The sequence below is a fragment of the Candoia aspera genome, chromosome 6, assembly GCF_035149785.1.
Source record: "Candoia aspera isolate rCanAsp1 chromosome 6, rCanAsp1.hap2, whole genome shotgun sequence".
NCBI classification, from domain to species: Eukaryota; Metazoa; Chordata; class Lepidosauria; order Squamata; family Boidae; genus Candoia; species Candoia aspera.
Window position 1 is genome coordinate 74,867,904 of NC_086158.1, and position 20,029 is coordinate 74,887,932.

General features: G+C 41.9%; 3 protein-coding genes across 3 annotated transcripts in view; 2 read left to right on the top strand and 1 right to left on the bottom strand.

Annotated features, from left to right (window-relative positions):
* The window catches only part of SLC16A12 (solute carrier family 16 member 12), a 46,867-nt gene extending 36,208 nt beyond the window's left edge, over window positions 1-10,659 (top strand). Inside the window, exons 4-7 of the mRNA XM_063307427.1 lie at window positions 609-752; window positions 2,473-3,064; window positions 4,841-5,100; window positions 10,326-10,659. Coding sequence (XP_063163497.1) covers window positions 609-752; window positions 2,473-3,064; window positions 4,841-5,100; window positions 10,326-10,585 — 1,256 coding nt within the window. The 3' untranslated portion in view covers window positions 10,586-10,659. The remainder of the gene's footprint in view (window positions 1-608; window positions 753-2,472; window positions 3,065-4,840; window positions 5,101-10,325) is intronic.
* LOC134500247 (putative lysosomal acid lipase/cholesteryl ester hydrolase) overlaps window positions 1-20,029 on the top strand; it is a 265,244-nt gene that overhangs the window by 69,166 nt on the left and 176,049 nt on the right. The gene's annotated exons all lie outside the window — the stretch shown is intronic.
* LOC134500250 (putative neutral ceramidase C) overlaps window positions 16,575-20,029 on the bottom strand; it is a 46,071-nt gene continuing 42,616 nt past the window's right edge. Inside the window, exons 18-20 of the mRNA XM_063307439.1 lie at window positions 18,909-18,968; window positions 18,376-18,464; window positions 16,575-16,931 (exon numbers count right to left, since the gene is read on the bottom strand). Coding sequence (XP_063163509.1) covers window positions 16,757-16,931; window positions 18,376-18,464; window positions 18,909-18,968 — 324 coding nt within the window. The 3' untranslated portion in view covers window positions 16,575-16,756. The remainder of the gene's footprint in view (window positions 16,932-18,375; window positions 18,465-18,908; window positions 18,969-20,029) is intronic.

Sequence of the window (20,029 nt, forward strand, 5' to 3'; positions counted from 1 at the left end):
AACCAGGTTGGAGAAGGCTGATACAGAGTGAGTTATTGTGGAACTTAGAAGAACCTATTTGCTTTATTGATTGAAGTTAGAACTTGTCTGGCCTCCAGGACCTCAGTTTTGTGAACCTATAACTCCTCGCCCAGTCTATTTTTTGTTTATTTCTACATTAAATGAAGAGTGATTGGTTCAGAATCACCCAATGAGCTGCATAGCTGTGGGAGAACCTGAATCTGGGTCTCCTCAGTTAGAGCCCATCCATATAACTATTATACTCTACTGCTGTAGGTTTCTGTGGGTGACTTTGCCTATGTGAAACTAAACCTTTGCCAGTGTCCTCCAATCCCCTGAAATTAAACTTCCCTTCTGAAAGATGCTCTTTTTTTTCTATTTATTTTACCTTAAACATAAGCATCATATTCCTCCCCCCATCAGAATTTCATAAAAAAAATATTCTCCTTTGGAGGAACAAAATGAAAAAAGAAAATTTGTTTAAAAAATCCATCAGAATGTAAAGGGAACAATTAAAATAGTTGAAGGTTTGGCATGGCTTTAAATGAAAGCATACTTTCTGGTACAAAGGTGTGCTCACTTCTTGCTGCATTTCTTTTCCTTTCAAGCTCCTCTTGGGAGTTTTATCAGCAATCATGTCTCTAGTCAAGTGGGTATCATGCTTGGAGGACTTCTTGCATCTGCTGGTTTTATCTTGAGTTCCTTTGCCACAACTTTGGAGCATCTTTACCTTTCCTTGGGCATTCTTACAGGTATTATTATTACTGGCACTGATATGATAGTGCACACATTAGTGGGAGCTGCTGTTCTATTTTCTGCAGTATATAGTGCATGTGAGTGTGATCTTATAGTGCAGCTGCTATGCATTAGCTTAGGAGACAATCACAATGCATTCAGTGGAATTTACTCTTGAATTTATTTGTTTAGGATTGCAACTTGAGTACATTTCTTATTTATATATTGGAAATAGGCTACTATAATTGCCCTGTTATAGTTTGGGAACTGAGGAAGAGAGGATGTTTGTACAAAGCCATCCGGTGGGAGTTATATCCAAGAAAATTATCTTCCGTGTTTAAAATCTTAAACTTACACAATTTAGTTGTATTAGTATTATGTTTTTATCATTTCTCCTAGTGATCAAAAACTTTAGTCAATTCTTATAGTATTACGCTATTACTTTAATGGGACAGTTGTAATTTTACTCTTCAAAGCTTTGTTTTGCTGGTTGATTGCCAAAATAAAGAGATTTGACTTGACATCCAAGAAACTGTTTAAAGGAAGAAGGAAAAAGATATTTTGTAGATCACTTTGAACAAAACCAGCAAAGGAACATAAAGAAAAATGGAATAGAACTAAAGTTAGATCTGGAAAACCACTCACATTTGAGTGGTGGTGAAATCTTAATTCCAGAATTCAAAATTTAGGTTTGCTGTTTTTTATCTGGGTGTATGTGAAGGCTTAACATTTAACGGTTAATTGACTATTTTTACATGCAGAATTAGCATCCTTTGCTGATTGTGTTGCCCAGAGTCTCATTCCCAATGAATTGAGTCATTCCTTTTAAAAACAAAACAAAAGCATCCCATTGTTCTCTCCTAGATCAAAATGAGACATAGAAATGTTTATGCTAAAATTGCTCACTTATTAAAGCCTGCATTGTAGCTATAGTGATGTGAGTTACTGCTTAGACCCCTGCCATATAATAACAGTTTTGCAGAAATATTGCACTGAAATGCTGCCAAGGACTTGTTTGTGCAAGGAACAAAAATCCAGTGTTATGATGGATGTTTGGTGTGTTGGGCCAACACTTCCACATCAACCTTTGTTGGAAGTGTTGTCTTTAAATACAACTGTTCTTTTTATTGATGGCATTATAAAATATCCATAGAGGTTTCCTTAATGGAATTTATTATGAGAAATAAACTATCTGTGGAACTCAAAGCTTTAGAAATATTAAGGATTGGTATCTTAGGTAAACAAATTAATAGAAGATATGTGGAATAGTAGGTATTGACTGTGATATATAAATAGGGCTTTTATCCTTAGGTGCAGTAGAGGAACAGGAGAACCTGTTGCCTCCATGCTGGTTCTTAAGAGTAATGCTGGGAAAAATATATACTAGATCAGTCTTTGTATTTCAACCCAGTTGTCATACAGATATATTAAAAGGCAGATTAATGCAAAACAGGAAGGGAAATTTATGAAAGCAAACCAACCAACCAACCCTATGAAACTGCCATGAATCAGGGCACCCACAACCATGGCTGAGCTTTTCATTCTGCTGTATATACAGGTCACAAGTTTAAGCTAAGGTCCTTTGTATGGCACCTGCAAAATGTGGTTTGCTGATCATATCCCATCCTCTTCCTTGTAATGCAGATTCATACAGTGTTTCACTACTCATCCCCTCTTGATTGCTGCTGTTAATTTATCTTTTGCTTGTTGTGTACGTGTGTGATGTTGTCTTTCCAGGACTGGGGTTTGCCCTTTCATACTCCCCAGCCATAGCAATGGTGGGCAGCTATTTTCACAAGAGGAAAGCCCTGGCATATGGAATCGCCATGTCAGGCTGCGGCATTGGGACCTTCATCCTTGCTCCCGTGGTCCAGCTTCTCATTGAGCACTTTTCCTGGCGTGGCGCCTTACTCATCCTGGGTGGTTTTGTTTTGAATCTCTGTGTCTGTGGTGCCTTAATGAGGCCAATTGCAGGAAAAGAGGACCACAAGAACATGCTGGAATTCTCTGAGCAAGAGTTTGAGCTGGAAGCACAAAAGCCGGACTTCAAACAGTGGTCCTTCTGTTCACCTGCGATCAAAATGTGGTCTCACAAGTGTGTCTGCCACTGCTCCCAGCAGGAGTACAACTTTGTACTGATGCCAGACTTTGTGTTACTTGCAGTGTCCATCTTATTCATGGCTTATGGCTGCAGCCCACTGTTTGTTTACCTAGTGCCTTACGCATTAAGTGTCGGAGTCAGCCACCAACAGGCAGCTTTTCTTATGTCCGTCCTTGGGGTCATTGACATCGTTGGGAATATTACTTTTGGATGGCTCACGGATCGAAGGTAAATGTCAGAGGGCCATGTGGAAGAAGGATATGGTGCAAGACAATAAGCACCTGGATGTTCTCCTTGCATGCCAGTAGCTGTTTTCAGAAGACATTCCCTTGTGATGCAGTCTTTTGTCTTATTCTCAGGCCACTGTGGACACAGCCTATGCTGTCCTCAGCTGCTCTCATTCTAATATAATGTTTTCCATCTCCTGAGAGAAGTCTTGGGGTTTGAATGATCTATGAAGCATCTCTGCACTATGACCCATCAATCAGGCAACTTGAAAGTGACTAATGCCTCATCCCAGTCACCCCCCCCCCGCCCAAGCTATCCTTTAAGAAGCATGATTCGTGATGGTCTCCCTCACCACATGTTGCAATTAACTCCTCTTTGTTTTTAGTTTTCTCTTGCTCCTATACTATTATTTTTCTTTGAAGATTTGAACCTTCTGATGGGTGTGGACTTTGTGTGTGCACACAATTCCACAGCCAGGCTGAAAGGTGGAGCAAGAGAGTCAGTTTCCCTGAAGTTCTTCCACACATCAACTGTTCCCTTGGCCAAAGAAGGGAATGGCAGCTTCCTGGCCAGGGACAGAATCCAGAGTGGGTTTCCCTTCTGAACGATAGCTGTGAGTCAACTGGCAGTTGGAACAGAGTGTCTTCAGTAGGAAGAAGGAAGCCAACCCTTTGCAATGACTTTTCCTCCTTCAGTTGGCAAACTGGGGGCAGTTTTACCTTCAGTAGCCAAGCTTGTCCAAGTCAAGAACAGGGCATTAGAGATAAGCCTGGTTGCTTCTCTCTGTTTGCTTGTGGGACCTTGACTTCAGAACACCCTCCCGAGGATGGTCACAAGGGTCTTGATAGTGCTAGGATTTTTATGAGCCTAGACTTTTCAGACCTGTAGATAGTAATTGCTAGAATACTTTGGTTCTTTTAAACCATTTTGCAATCTCTTGGAGCCTTTTTGAGCTGAAAAATGGGATACCAAACATTTTGGTTCAGCCTCCCCCAGCCTGGTGTCCTCCTGATATGGTATGAGAATACATGTAATATTCCTAGTCAGCACTGACAGTAGGAATTCTGAAAAGTGCCAACCCAAGGCAAATTGGGCATGTTCCAGATTTGGGAATGCCATACCTAAATAACTACAACCAAACCCATTACATTCATAAAGGAAAAATGTAAAATCAAGCAGCAACCAGGGAGGAAAGTGGGCAGGACAGGAAAGGGATATAATTTTTCCATCAGCTTTTCTGGAAGAGTGGTAGCATTTCCACAAGCTACCGGTCTGAAAAAAGTTTCCCAAACCAACTTGAACTGGATTCCCAGAAAGGGATAAAGCAAGTGGATAAAAGCCGGCAGGTGAACTTGGGCCGGTCCCCCTCTCTCAGCCCAACCCCCCTCACAGGGTTGCTGTTGTGGGGAAAATAGGAGAAGGAAGGAGTATTAGGTATGTTCGCCGCCTTGAGTTATTTCTAAAAATAATAAAGGCAGGATAGGAAATAAATAAAAATAATAAAAATAATTTTTAATTTCTAAAAATAGACACTACAGTTTAGCTTCAGCATAGAACCTGGAAAGCAGTTGTTGCTTTTTATTTGGATGAAGTGATAGCCAGTCTGCAAGGAGAAAAAATCTGTAGAGGCTCAAAGTCCAAAGATGGGAAACAAGAATGAGAGGTGGTACCACAAGACCAACCAGGAGCCTTCCCCCCACCCCACCCCCTTGGAGAAAGAGGATCTTATCATAACTAACTCTCTCCTTCTTTCTTTTCTTGACCATCCCCTCCCAGGTGTTTGAAGGAGCATCGTTACCTCTGCTACCTCTTTGCAGTGGCAATGGATGGTCTCTGTTGCCTGTTCCTTCCAGTTCTCCAAAGCTTTCCACTCCTCCTCCCTTTCTCTTTCACCTTTGGCTACTTTGATGGAGCCTACATCACTCTAATCCCAGTGGTGACAGCAGATGTTGTGGGGACCGCTTCCTTATCCTCTGCCCTTGGAATGGTCTACTTCCTTCATGCAGTCCCTTACCTGATCAGCCCACCTGTTGCAGGTCAGTATGGAGGAGTGAATCAGAATAACATACAGACCTGTTTATATACACCTGTGGAATATGGCTTCACCCAGTTCTTCTTTCCATTCCAGTTGTAACTAATACACACTGATAATGGATAGAGTGGACACAAAGCTAACATTACATTTTTAAAAATTAGGTCCAGGTCCATGTTTTTATTTTATATAAGATTATATTTATTAAGTATATGAATGATTTATTTCTCTCAAAGAATGGCTTGATTAATATTAGGTCATCTGAATATAAACACATGCATTCTAATGCCTTCTATATATCAATTTCAGAAAGAGTTTTCTGTGTAAATAAACTAATGGGATCAGATCTCCAAGATGAATAAGAGGCATTTTACCTATCAGGCTTTACCTTCAATTTTTGGTTCAGCAATATGTTTGGTAGAAAAGTCAAGGTCTTTACCAATTATATAATGTGCTTCCTTTGATACTGTATATAATGCTTATTTTAGCTAGGAATTTAAATCAATCAGATGAATTGGCAGTTGGTCTGAATCCAGCTGGTGATCCTCTTTCTTCCATTTACATTTTGGCAGATCTCCATGGTGGCACTTACATTGGTTCATCATTGGCCCCACAACACTGCTCCTCTTTGGCAATTTATTGATTTATTTGTTCAATTTAGGCACTGCCCAACTCCAGACTGACTCTGGGCGGCTCACAATACAAGGCATAATAAAAATAACCATCTACAGAAAACAGATCGTGGACCAGTCAACACATACAACAAATACTGTGCACCCAGCAGGGGCTCTAACCACTCTAACCCAGAACCTGGGAGAAGAGCCAGGTCTTGAAGGCCCTCTGGAATGTCATCTTCTCTGGTCTCACCCTTGAACCTTTATGGAGTTGTGATCATTCAGGTACTAATGAGCTTTTAGCAGTACAAACACTCCCAAATCCATTTTAGGATCACTAGCCATGTCTTTTCTGGATTAGAACATCTATCTTCAACCACCGCTAATGCTGTCTAAATCCATTTCAGCCATTTCATCTGCCAGCCATCATCTTTATATGCAAGCTTTCTCTTCCCAACAAACCCCTGGGTTTTTTAAGGCTTCCCTCTTTCCTAACTCCACATCTTCTACTCCATCATCTCCTGTGAGCCCCATGTTCTATGAGAATTTAAGCCATCTTCTATTTCCAATTCCTTATCATCAAACCTTAGCGCAGAGTTAACACAAACAGTTTGGGTGTCTCCATAGATTCATGGATATGTGAAGACCCAGCAAAACACTATGGTGTTCATCATAGGAGAGATGTAAAATTTTAGGCGGCCATTGTTATGTGACTCAAAATGGAGAATTATTTACAAAAGACACCATCTCAGAAAATAAATTTATACACAGATTAAGACCAGAGCAGTGAAAGAATGCAGTCACTGGAAGAATGTAAGCCTGTAGCACAAAAGGATGGGGCATAGGAATCCAGAGACTGTTCAAAAATTAGAGAACTCAGAATGCTGCCATGTGCAGCTTAGCAAATGTGCCCCTGCTGTATAAAAGAAATGTAACTTGGCCTTTATTTCTAGAGAGAAAAAAATGCCATAGAAATATGCTGTCCTTTTTTCTTCTTGTCCATTTGTACTCTCAAACTAGAGAGCTTATAACTGCTAGTTTTGTATGAGCCTCATATTAGAAGGCTCAAAACCTCCCCTGTAAGTAGGGCTTGTTTATAGATAGCTATAGTTTAAGAGTGCAAACAAGAAAAAAGGAAGGTGTATCTCCATAGTATCTATAGACTTCCATTCCTACAAGCTACTGACAGGTAGGCCAAAGATAGCTCTAAGGCTAAATGCGTTGCAATATAGTCATCAAGGCCTGTTGAACATAAAATACATAAGATCTAATTCAAGATGGATGGATGGATGGATGGATGGATGGATGGATGGATGGATGGATGGAAGGATGGATGGATGGATGGATGGATGGATGGATGGATGGATGGAAGGAAGGAAGGAAGGAAGGAAGGAAGGAAGGAAGGAAGGAAGGAAGGAAGGAAGGAAGGAAGGTTACTTATGCCTGACAAGTCCCAATACAAGGATGAAACCAGTTATATGCCTTCTAGTGGTCAGCAGCAAATATGACAACTTGTAAGAGAGAACAGAAAAGAATATCCCAGCCCCTAGTGCAGGTCCACAGAGTTTATGCAAGTAATTACACCAGGTAGAAACAGATACATATTGTCTTTTACAAATTATTATATTTCACTACTTACTTGGTGACAAGAGTCAGGTCCTGGAGAACTTCAAAGTACAGTATATGTGTCTTTGGTGTGCAACAAATTTACCAGAAAGTCCCAAATTGTGTGCACAGATAATGGAGGTGAATATATGGCAAATCAAATGCAAAAGTACTTGAAAGAACAAAGGGCTACAGTGCCCTATTTTCCAGAACAGAATTCATGGCAATGATAAAAATTACTGTCTTAATAGAAATTATGAAGTGCAGGATGCAGAACTGGCAAATAAATCCCAGAGAGAAGCAAAAGAGGTTTCTCTTTTGAAGGCTATCTAGCTGCAAAAGAGACTCTCAGTCCAGGGCACAAAGATACTGTCATATAAACTATGGCATGGAAGAAAGTCCAGCCTAGGTTATGGTACATGAGAATGTTTGGTTCTAAGGTTTTGCCGATGTGCCAAAAAGAAGAGAACTAAACTGAATTGCACATGTGAGGATGGAGTGCTGGTTAAATATTTGCTATAGGCAAGGATTATAGATCTCTTCACACAAATTATTCAAATATGCAGCATTGCTTATTTTGATGAGAGGGAAAAACACAATAACCTTGAAATGTCAGATCTTGTTCCACACGTCCAGATGAGCAGTGAGTCAAGAGCATAGGCGTCAAGGGAGTTTTTGATCTGTGCCTTGAGTTTGATAGCAAGTCAGAGCCAGAAGGGGAAACAGAATGCTGCTAGCATTCAGAGATTCAACAAAGGGGATCAACCTAGAAGGCTTTCCTATCTTGCCAAGAGGAAACAGATGCAAGAGCCCTGTAATGGGAAGACATGTCATCTTCTGAATCTAAGGAATGGAGAAATGCTGCAGAAGAGAAAAGGAAAGCACTCCATAAGAACCACAGGTTTAAGCTCCTGTGCATACCAAAATGACCAGGGCTCAAAATTGCCACATCAGTTGGAATCCAGTGTAGGAAGGTGATCATGCCAAACAAATGGGATTGGATTGCACTCAAGAGCCTGGGGCAGTTATATTATAAATTATTGATCTGTCCACCTAGATCTCAAACTGCCAGCCAACAACACCCCAGACTGGTATCATGGACAGGGAACAGGTGGTAAATCCACAAGTGAACAGAGTTCCTGTAGAGAAATGGGGGATCAGTTGGCAAGTAGAAAGAAGTCAGTTCTGCTTCAGTGGAGAATATATGTATATGCAGAACAAGTGTTTCAAAGAATGTGAGGCTGCATTAATGGACTTTGGGATTGATGAACCAAAGCCAATAGTGTTGTTGGAAGTCAATCAGATGGAGAAGACTGCTTCCAGAACAAAAGCACATGGACACAAAATATCACTGTGTTTGAGAAGCTCAAGAAAAGGGACTCGCTGAGCTATTGCCCATCAGAAGACATGCGGGATGCACTAAACCTTTTACCAAGAGATCACAGAGAACCTTTCGAGATATGATGGGGAGTTTTGGATCAGCACATGAGCCAATGAGAAGCAGTGCTTGGAACAAGACTTCAGGTTTGCCAGCTGTTTAGCACCTCACAACCTACTGCCCACAAGAAAGAATTTCTTCCAGATCTCCTCTTCTTCTCTCCTTCTGATTGCTCATTACCTCTCCTCTAAGATTGCTGATCTGCAGCAAACAAATTACTTCATTCCACAAACACAATGTGTCTTGTTAAAGCAGAAAAGCTTATCTACTTCAGTATCCCAATCTACCAGCCAAGTCGGTCTTAATGTAAAGAAATTAAACGTTTGTGCCAAGGCACTGAAACTCTGCCAAGACAATCAGAATTACGCATCACACTTAAATCATGCTGATTCAGCAGACTGGCTTAATTCCTGCTTGTGTTGTATAAGAGAGCAAGTAGACACAGGGGAGAATCAGCAGACTTTCAGGTACTGGTCGCCAATTCTCAGGAAGAGCGTTCCTGGTTGTGCACAGCCCACATGGTGAGGGATGCTGGGATTTGTAGTTCTCACAGGACTGTTTCCCCTTCAAATCAATGAGAATGGTCCACAGAGGCTGTGGAGGGGGTGAGAACAAAAGCAGCAAGATGGTGGACAGACATTGTGATGGAAGCTCTGCCCCTTGGGACAAGCAGATCTTCAAAAGGACTGGGGTCTGCATCGCAATGCTGTGTCCACCATTCTGCCCACACACACATGGACACCAGGGAGGATGATGATTTTTTTCACATACACATCATCACAGAGCATCTGCTGAGCAATTTGGCCTCAATTTCTAAAAAATTAGAGACTAATAAAAACAGGGCAGGAGAATAAACAGCTGTTGGACCACCTTATTTTTTAAATGGAAGGGCCAGTGCCCCTTTAAGATAAACCTTTTGCCTCTGCAGTAGAAGGTCTGTTCCCTCCTGACCTCCAGGGAGAGTTTGCCCCTGGAATGGGGAGAAATCTGGACATGGTGAAGTGGAGAAGTGAAATGTTTTGATGCTGCAGGGAGATGATCCATTCATTCGTTTAAGGGCTTTATATGGCCACCCAACTTGCAAAAATGGGTGGACAGCAATAAAAGTAGAATATAATCAGTCCCATGAAAGAAAACAAAAGTCACAACAAGATGACATACATTTTGGGGGAGTCCCCCACATCTCACAGGACAAGCTCATCAACATCCTGGCCCCAATCCCCAAAGGAACATCCATCTTCAGTGCCTTCTTAAAGCGTAACACTGTCAGGGCCACCGAATGGATGTGTCACTAACTTACCACAGCCTTTGAATTTGGATGGATGTGTCACTTAATACCTTGGGATGGCGTTTCGTTGCAGGAGTAATGGAAATGAAACTGTTTTCAAGAGCTGCCGGCTGGGTTCATATACTTTGCTAGGTTTCAGAAAGAAAGACATCCTAGCCACTCTCACTTGTACACCATGATTCATGCCACATTGTATAAACCCAGCTGATTGTCAGTAAACCCTGATTTGCAGAATTGTGTGAACTAGTCCAAATATGTGAACCAGTCTTCTGTGTTACCTACAGGTTGGCTTGTGGATACAACTGGCAACTACACTGCATCTTTCCTGCTTTGTGGGTTTTCCATGGTACTCAGTTCGATGCTGTTGTGCTGTGCAAGACTGGCCAAGATTAGACCCACTTCCTCAGGGCCAGTGGGCAGAGACACTCAGGCCAAGCAAGAAAGTTGGACAAATGGAACCATAGTTTATTTGGTAACTGGAGACCTGGATCAAAGAGGTGAAGAATTGTTGGCTGGTGAGGCAAACAATCACAGCAAAAGATGACACATGTGCTAAATCTCCCCCTTTGCCTAAAACAGATTTTGCTAAGTCTGCTGCATGGTTGATCTTTTTTTTTCTCCAATACAGGGAGGGAGGGAGAAATTACAGGCTTTTCATCCAGAAATGTTCTTTCTTCCTAGCAAATTAAAAAGCCTGTAATAAATGAAGGCTTTGATGATGATGATGATGATGATGATGATTTTGTAAAATGTGATGGTATCCCAGTACTGTAGTGTGAGGCAAATGAGCTTATTCTTAGAAATAAGTTGTATTAGAGAGAGAGAGAGAGAGTTTGAAACAGAGGAGATCACAGAAATGGTTCAAATGATGTTGGCACAGTAAGCCCCCTGATGTCATATATGTTTTAGATGGGCTCCCTCTATCCCTGAAAATCCATCATATGTCTCAGCATTGTTTGCAAGGAACAATGAAAAGAACATTGGAATGGAGGGTAATTCAAGAAATTGGTATCCCATAGGTGAATTTATGTTTATGCCCTGGACTTCTGCTGCAATGATTTATTTCTGCTCATAATTTGATCTCCTGTCTTCAAGCCACAGGCACACAGTTTACTATCTTTTATGTGGTTCATACAAGCATGGATGCTGGCTTGTGCAATAGCCTCCATAACACAGCTATTATTGCTCTTGCTGGGGAAACATAAGCTGGTAATAAGTTAGTACCAGTTAATTGGCAAGAGATGTCTCTAATATTCACATATATTTTATATGGTGATTGGGAGTGGCTTTAACTTGAGTGGTTGTTTTAATTCTTGCTTTGTATATAAAGGGATCTATAGCAGTATGTATGTGTGTGTGTGCACATATACTGTGTGTACACACACACAAACACGCACATCGTTAGCTGCTTAAAGTTACTTTGATTGTGGTAGGGTAGTTTGTTCAATCAATCAATCAATCAATAATTCGAAACCTCCTTGCTTTTTCTAAAAAGCTATCCAACATCAAAACCTTCGAGTTGATTTTCCCCATCTATCAAGTTTATTGGAAACCAAAGACAGTTCATCATTATTGATGCTGGATGCATTCACACCTAGCAACAGCCTACTTTTTCTTTGTACTGCTCAGAGGGAAATAACACATTAGTGTTTTCTTAATGCAATAAACACTTTCCTGATACGGCTGCATTGGCTGCCATAAAAAATCCTGCTCCTGGACAGGTAGGAGTTGCAACCACATCTTTAATCAATTGCCTTCAGGACTGCCATGAGCACTGATGGTGAGCAGGAGGGGGCCCCTATCCAGGGGGGAAAATGCATGCATAGTAGCGAGGAATTGAGCACTCATTCAAAGAAACTCAGAACAGATCTGCCTTGACTTTGGGGGTTTATCTGTATGGGTTTTCTCATGCTTCTTCAGTTTGTTAGGATTTTCTATCTAATGTAGCAGTAATAAAACACTAGAGACTTATTCCTTGTCTCAGCGTGGTTCCTGACTGTTAGGACAAGGACTTCCCGATGGTGTCATGTTTGCCTCTGATTACTTTTGGCATGTGAAATGGAAGGAAGGATGCCAGAAGTGGATCCTGGATTACTAACAAGACACTGAGAACTCATTTTAAAGGGCAGAGCAGTTAAGTAATCTATTAAGGCTTGATTTAGAAACCACACTGTGGGGCTGTCAAAACTGCCGAGATGTATTCCTACACTATCGCAACAGGCAGTGGTTCCAACTGGTTTCAGCCAAGTCCTTTGGAGTATAAGGGTAACTCAAGAGGTCTCTGTGAACCATTTTAAACCTGTGCCTATACACAGGAGTACTTGCTTATGAATTAACCACGTAGTTATAGCATTATATGGTAGCTTGTTTAGTAAGGCAGTCTGTGTGACTTCAAATGTCCTATTTGCACATTTCACTTGTATTTGCTTTGTTGCAGCAAAAACACCTAAGAATCTTGTGACATGTTAAGAACTATCAAGTTTATTACAGCATGTGAATTTTTGGACTACAGTCCACTTTATCTCTGGGAGTGTTTCCCATTCTTTCTCAGATGTATACCAAATACAATTGGCTTGGTGGAAATCTGCTCAAAGTCTCTAGTTCAACTATTGAATATATAATCTGGTCTGCAAGAGAATTTGGAAGTTACGCTATCAGGATCTCCAGCAGTGTTGCTAAGGCTGGGCAGGACAAATTCAGCTTTGCATGTATTAAAAAATCAAAACAAAAATGGCAGAGGTCTTGTCCTCCTCCTCCATTTGAGGATGCTTTACCCAGCAGCTTATCCAAACTCTTCTAAACAAGTTTCAAGAGTGTAAGAGAGAGAGGAGGGAAGGAGGGATTCACCAACTATTGGATGGTATGCCCGTGAGGGTGTTTATGTGTGTATGTAAACAATCTGTAGGGTGTTTTGTTCAGGATCACCTCAACAGTACCAGCCTCACTGAAGATATCCAGTTGCATGGACACACTTCCAGTTTCTGAATTATGAATCTTTGATGTTCTTCTCATTTCAACTTTTATCAACTGTTACTTGATAAAACAGATCATTCTGCTGTCTGATCCTTTAGAAACCAAAGTGTTTCTTGAATTCATCTGCGAACATAGCTAAACAATTTATACATAAACTGATTGTGTTCCTTCATCAGTTTCAACACAAGGTGAAGTAACACAACCTTTCATCACAAATCAGCTTTCCAAAGGTTCAGAAAGCAGTTTCCAAAATGTTGATTCACTTTAATTACTGGTCCTCTTGCTGATAAGTCCAAGTAAGCTGAGCTATTATTTGTGATGGGTCTCAGCCCTAGGTCTAGCTCCTCCATATACATATTAAATCTCAGAAATTAACAGCTGCTCTACCCAGAAGAGATTCTGAGACTTGAGAAAAGTGTTAATTGTAGCACAAGGATTCACATCATACTGTAGTTTGCTCTTCCAAATCTTCAGTGTAGGTTTCCCAAGAGAAGGAATGAAGAATGTTTTTAAAAGGTTTTACATTTCAGGGAAGGCTTAGAGGGCATCATGGGCCATGGTGACAATGCAGGGACTACTTTGGAAAGAACAGGCCATAAATTTGGGAGCCTCTTTCAGTTTTGATGGGTTTGTGGGGAAAAACTAAGGAAGATGGGAAAAAAAATTCTTAGTGGTATGCAAACAAACTTCAGCAAAGGATCGTTACCTTGTCGTGCTGGAGCTTGAGCACCTCAATGATGCCATGAGCTAAACCGTGAACGGCCACCCAAAACGGGAAGGTCATGACAGAGAGGTCAGACTAAATGCGATCCCTGGGGAAGGTAATGGCAACCCACCCCAGTATTCTTGCCGTGAAAACTAAATGGATCAGTACAACCAGAGATATGTTGGTATACCATCGGAAGATGAGACCCCCAGGTCGGAAGATGGTCAAAATGCTACTGGGGAGGAACAGAGGATGAGCTCAACTAGCCCCAGACGTGATGACGCAGCTAGCTCAAAGCCGAAAGGACGACTAGCGGCCGACGGTGCTGGTGGTGAATGGCAAATCCGATGTTCTAAGGATCAACACACCATTGGAACCTGGAATGTAAGATCTATGAGCCAGGGCAAATTGGATGTGGTTATTGGTGAGATGTCAAGATTAAAAATAGACATTCTGGGCGTCAGTGAACTGAAATGGACTGGAATGGGCCACTTCACATCAAATGACCACCAGATCTACTACTGTGGACAAGAGGACCACAGAAGAAATGGAGTCGCCTTCATAATTAATAGTCAAGTGGCTAAAGCAGTGCTTGGATACAATCCAAAAAACGATAGAATGATCTCAATTCGAATTCAGGGCCAGCCATCTAACATCACAGTGATCCAAATATACGCCCCAACCACAGATGCTGAAGAAGCTGAAGTAGAGCAGTTCTCTGAGGATCTGCAGCACCTACTGGACAACACACCTAAAAGAGATGTTATTTTCATCACAGGAGACTGGAATCCTAAGGTGGGCAGTCAAATGACACCTGGAATTACAGGTAAGCATGGCCTGGGAGAACAAAACGAAGCAGGACGTAGGCTGATAGAATTTTGCCAAGACAACTCACTCTGCATAACAAACACTCTCTTCCAGCAACCTAAGAGACGGCTTTATACATGGACTTCCCCAGATGGACAACACCGAAACCAGATTGACTACATCCTTTGCAGCCAAAGGTGGCGGACATCTACACAGTCGGTAAAAACAAGACCTGGAGCTGACTGTAGTTCAGATCACGAAAAATAAGGAATTATTTTTAAACAAGCAATGTGTGGAAGTGGAAGAAGACAATAGAATAGGAAGGACAAGAGACCTCTTCCAGAAAATTAGAAACATCGGAGGTAAATTCCAGGCCAAAATGGGTATGATCAAAAACAAAGATGGCAAGGGCCTAACAGAAGAAGAAGAGATCAAGAAAAGGTGGCAAGAATATACGGAAGACCTGTATAGGAAGGATAACAATATCGGGGATAGCTTTGACGGTGTGGTCAGTGAGCTAGAGCCAGACATCCTGAAGAGTGAGGTTGAATGGGCCTTAAGAAGCATTGCTAATAACAAGGCAGCAGGAGACGATGGCATCCCAGCTGAACTGTTCAAAATCTTGCGAGATGATGCTGTCAAGGTAATGCATGCTATGTGCCAGCAAATTTGGAAAACACAAGAATGGCCATCAGATTGGAAAAAATCAACTTATATCCCCATACCAAAAAAGGGAAACACTAAAGAATGTTCAAACTATCGAACAGTGGCACTCATTTCACATGCCAGTAAGGTAATGCTCAAGATCCTGCAAGGTAGACTTCAGCAACTCATGGAGCGAGAATTGCCAGATGTACAAGCTGGGTTTAGAAAAGGCAGAGGAACTAGGGACCAAATTGCCAATATCCGCTGGATAATGGAAAAAACCAGGGAGTTTCAGAAAAACATCTATTTCTGTTTTATTGACTATTCTAAAGCCTTTGACTGTGTGGACCATAACAAATTGTGGCAAGTTCTTAGTGGTATGGGGATACCAAGTCATCTTGTATGCCTCCTGAAGAATCTGTATAACGACCAAGTAGCAACAGTAAGAACAGACCACAGAACAACGGACTGGTTTAAGATTGGGAAAGGAGTACGGCAGGGCTGTATACTCTCACCCTACCTATTCAACTTGTATTCAGAACACATCATGCGACATGCTGGGCTTGAGGAATCCAAGGCTGGAGTTAAAATTGCTGGAAAAAACATTAACAATCTCAGATATGCAGATGATACCACTTTGATGGCTGAAAGCGAAGAGGAACTGAGGAGCCTTATATGAAGGTGAAAGAAGAAAGTGCAAGAGCTGGCTTGCAGCTAAACCTCAAAAAAACCAAGATTGTGGCAACCAGCTTGATTGATAACTGGCAAATAGAGGGAGAAAATGTAGAAGCAGTGAAAGACTTTGTATTTCTAGGTGCAAAGATTACTGCAGATGCTGACTGCAGTCAGGAAATCAGAAGACACTTAATCCTTGGGAGGAGAGCAATGACCAATCTCGATAAAATAGTTAAGAGCAGAGACATCACACGGACAACAAAGGTCCGCATAGTTAAAGCAATGGTGTTCCCCGTAGTAACATATGGCTGCGAGAGCTGGACCATAAGGCAGGCTGAGCGAAGGAAGATCGATGCTTTTGAACTGTGGTGTTGGAGGAAAATTCTGAGAGTGCCTTGGACTGCAAGAAGATCCAACCAGTCCATCCTCCAGGAAATAAAGCCAGACTGCTCACTTGAGGGAACGATATTAAAGGCAAAACTGAAATACTTTGGCCACATAATGAGAAGACAGGACACCCTGGAGAAGATGCTGATGCTAGGGAGAGTGGAGGGCAAAAGGAAGAGGGGCCGACCAAGGGCAAGGTGGATGGATGATATTCTAGAGGTGACGGACTCATCCCTGGGGGAGCTGGGGGTGTTGACGACTGACAGGAAGCTCTGGCATGGGCTGGTCCATGAAGTCACGAAGAGTCGGAAGCGACTAAACAAATAAACAAAATGCAAACAAAATGAGTTTCCAAAATTTGATACTACTGGGAACCGCAGGTTGCACACAGCCCCCACAGGTAGTAAATCTTCCATCTCTGCTTTAGCAACTTGCAAAGTCTTAATGGGCAAGGGAGGGGCTTTGGAATCATCCTTTCTTTAAGCTGAAAGTGGCAGCTTGATGCTTTCAAATAGGAAATTGTCAATTAGAAACTCCAAATGTTGAAGATGACCCATTAAATGCCTGGACTGGACTAAATAATTCTTTGCTGTGTCCAAAATACTGCATTCTGTACATTCCTGATCCAGTGGTCTTTGGGATGCGCCATTCTATTATAGATGTACTTTGGCTCCTCTTGCCTTTCTTCCAGACGAACCTAATGGGAAAAGCAAGTTTCATAAGTGAATTGTGATTTCATAAGTTTCATAAGTGATTTCGATAGCTGCCCAGAGTCACTTGTCACTTGTTGAGATGGGCGGCTATAGAAATCGAGTGAATAAGTAAATAAATAGGTTGTCTTAAGAGTAATGCAGGCGTGACCCAGTCAAATACAGATCACTCTCAGGTTTCAATACAGTATCAGAAAAGCCCATTGCATCAAAAAGTTCTGGTTGGAAAGTGGAGGAAATCAACTGCTTAGGTTTGTATGCCCCCACCACTCTCCTTTCTGATTTTTTTCATTTTGTTTTAACTCAGGGCTTAATCATATAATCTCATTTCTCGCTTTCTGGAAAACTGCTGCATTTATATTCACACTGCAGCGCTACTTCTTTAAGGAAATAAACACAGTCGAAGAACTACCAAAATCTCTGGCATAACAACCCAGCCTATGGGCTATAAAACGGCTCCACTTTCATTTGTGGAATACCAGGGAGAAAACAGGCATGTTCTAGAAATTCTTCCTTTTCCAAATTCAGATCAGCACAGAATGAAAGAAGAAGGTTCTCCCAAGCTCTGGGGGACAGAAAAGGAGGGTTTCTCATAACACTCCTATAGCTGAAGGTGGACTTGAACGTGATTCTGTCCATTCCGAACCCAACACCTTTGCTACCAGGACACAGTGATGTGGTGGGGATGAAAGGCAAGAACAACAGCAAAGAAACCACAGTATAATGTAGCATTATAATGCAAAGACACGCCGGACTATAGCCTGTCAGTGGGAATTCACTCACTGTGGGGAAGTGAAGAACACGACCCGCCTCGTACTTTCCAGGCCAATGTCTTCAGGGAAAGAGTTAAAAAGAAAAAAAATCTTTCATTTGTGGCCAAGGCCTTTAATGTCATAATATCCACAAATGAAAGATTAAGTCCTATATCAATGAGCTCAGTGGCTGAATTATAATACTTCCGTAGCATCTCACCTTATCATCCTCAAAGCTCACAGGTGAATGTTAAAGAGTCGTCATTATGACTTACCGATCTAATGTTTGTGCGCATTTTGTCTCTTCTCTGGCACTTAACGCTAGAGCACATCTCTAGAGTCTATGAATAGATGCATGCCACGTCTCTGACTGTCCTGGTTCAAACTGCACACGGAAGAGGTTTAAGTCATTCCTCTGAAGCTCTGGTCCTGCCACAACTGTCTGCTTGCAAGTATTATTTGACCAGAGCAGGAACGTCTCTCGGATGCCACGCGTAAACATAACCCTTACACCTCTGTCCATGCAGGACCTGCTCCTGATTTTGACCCCCCTGCACCGTTGCAGTCTTTAAAAAGGACCCAAGCACCATCAGATGAGAGCGTGCATCTGCTTTTGGGAAATGTGGCACAACTGGAATAGCTGCTGAAATCTATAGAAAGTCTTGACAGGCTTGCTTACCGGGTATCCCATGAGGCATCGTCATACAGCACTTGCCAACTTTTAGAAACGTTGTCGTATTTCTCTACTGTAAGGAAAGTAAAAGTGGCCTGGAAAGAATAATAGTGATAGAGACATGAAATACCAACATGTAAAATAGCTTCCCAGAGACTATCAATTATGGATATATATTGGATAAGATCAGAGGATCTCCTTAGGTCACCTAATGCTTTACTGTTTAAACCTCCTTCACAATTGTATCTCTTCTGTTCATTTGTTTCCTCTTCCCCACCTTCCCTCTCCGTATTTGCAGCTATGAATATAGATAGAGAGATGATAGATAGATAGATAGATAGATAGATAGATAGATAGATAGATAGAAGATAGAGAGATAGATGAGAGATAGAGAGAGAGAAGATAGAGAGAGACAGAGACAGAGAGATAGAGAGAGAGAGAGAGAGAGAGAGAGAGACTGCATCTCGGAATTACTTAAATGCAGAGAATCTAAAGACCACTCAGTTCTTCTGAATAATCTCTCCAAGTTCTTTTCTTACCATATTCTCTGCAGAACTCCTTGGATTTGCACCTATAAAATGCACTTCAGCAGTCTCCCCCTAGGTGAAAGAGATGACGTGAGTTTTGAGAAAATGAGCTGTAAGTCATAGACATGGCACAAGCTAATCGATACTGTTATGGCCAAAGCCTCTTGAACGTCAGAGATTCCCTTGTGTTCAAAGTGAGCAGCTGCCCCGGGTGTTATGCTGGTGGTTGTTCAACGCTTAAAATATGAATGGGTAAGGAGATGTGTGTACTTGCGTGCAGATACATATTCTACTAGGCATTTCTTGAAAGAGTAGGAGCATCCTTAGTGCCAGGAACATTCTAGTACCGCTGCAGATACGTACAACAGTGTTCAGAGCTTCGTTGTGGAAGATAATCGCCCTCTCCTTAACTGCCAGTGAACGGGCAGAAGTGGCGCACAACACGAAGCTGTCGATGTATTGGCTCAATGGCTGGAGGCTGTTCAGGGGTACTCCTGGAGCAGCAGCTGTGAGTCCAGGAGGAACCCCAAGTTACGCATTGGTCTTGAATGGAGAAGTGCGACCCTACCCAAGACCAAAGGTGAAAACATTCCAGACCTCGGGGGCCCAAACAGCCACAGCCATTCCATCATCAGGGTTGAGTGTTCTTCCCCACCAGGCTGAACGGCCTCCAGACACTAGGTCAGTACACTGACCGCTTCACCTATGCAGCCTGGGCTTGAGATGTACAATTAGGGATCATCAACATAGAGCCTGCCCTTGAGTGAGGGATAGGTTCCTACCCGATTCAAGGAGGACGTTACAAGGCTTTTACTGCAAGAACCCTCCCTACTTCTGTAATTATAAATTAATTCTTGTCTTGAAGGGTGATTGAAGAAGTTATGGCCTCACAGTTCCAGATGCATTTGGATGACGCTGATTTTCTGGACCCATTTCAACTGGGCTTTCATCTAGGATATGGCACTGATACTGCTTTGGTTTCCTCTGTGAATGACCTACACTGGAACCTACATTAAATGGAGAAGGAGTTCAATCCTATTAACTGTCCTGAATATCTGAGCAGCATTTTATACCACCAGCCGTGGTATCTTTCTGGTCCATCTGATGTGGTCGGGGATGCTGATTTGCAGTGG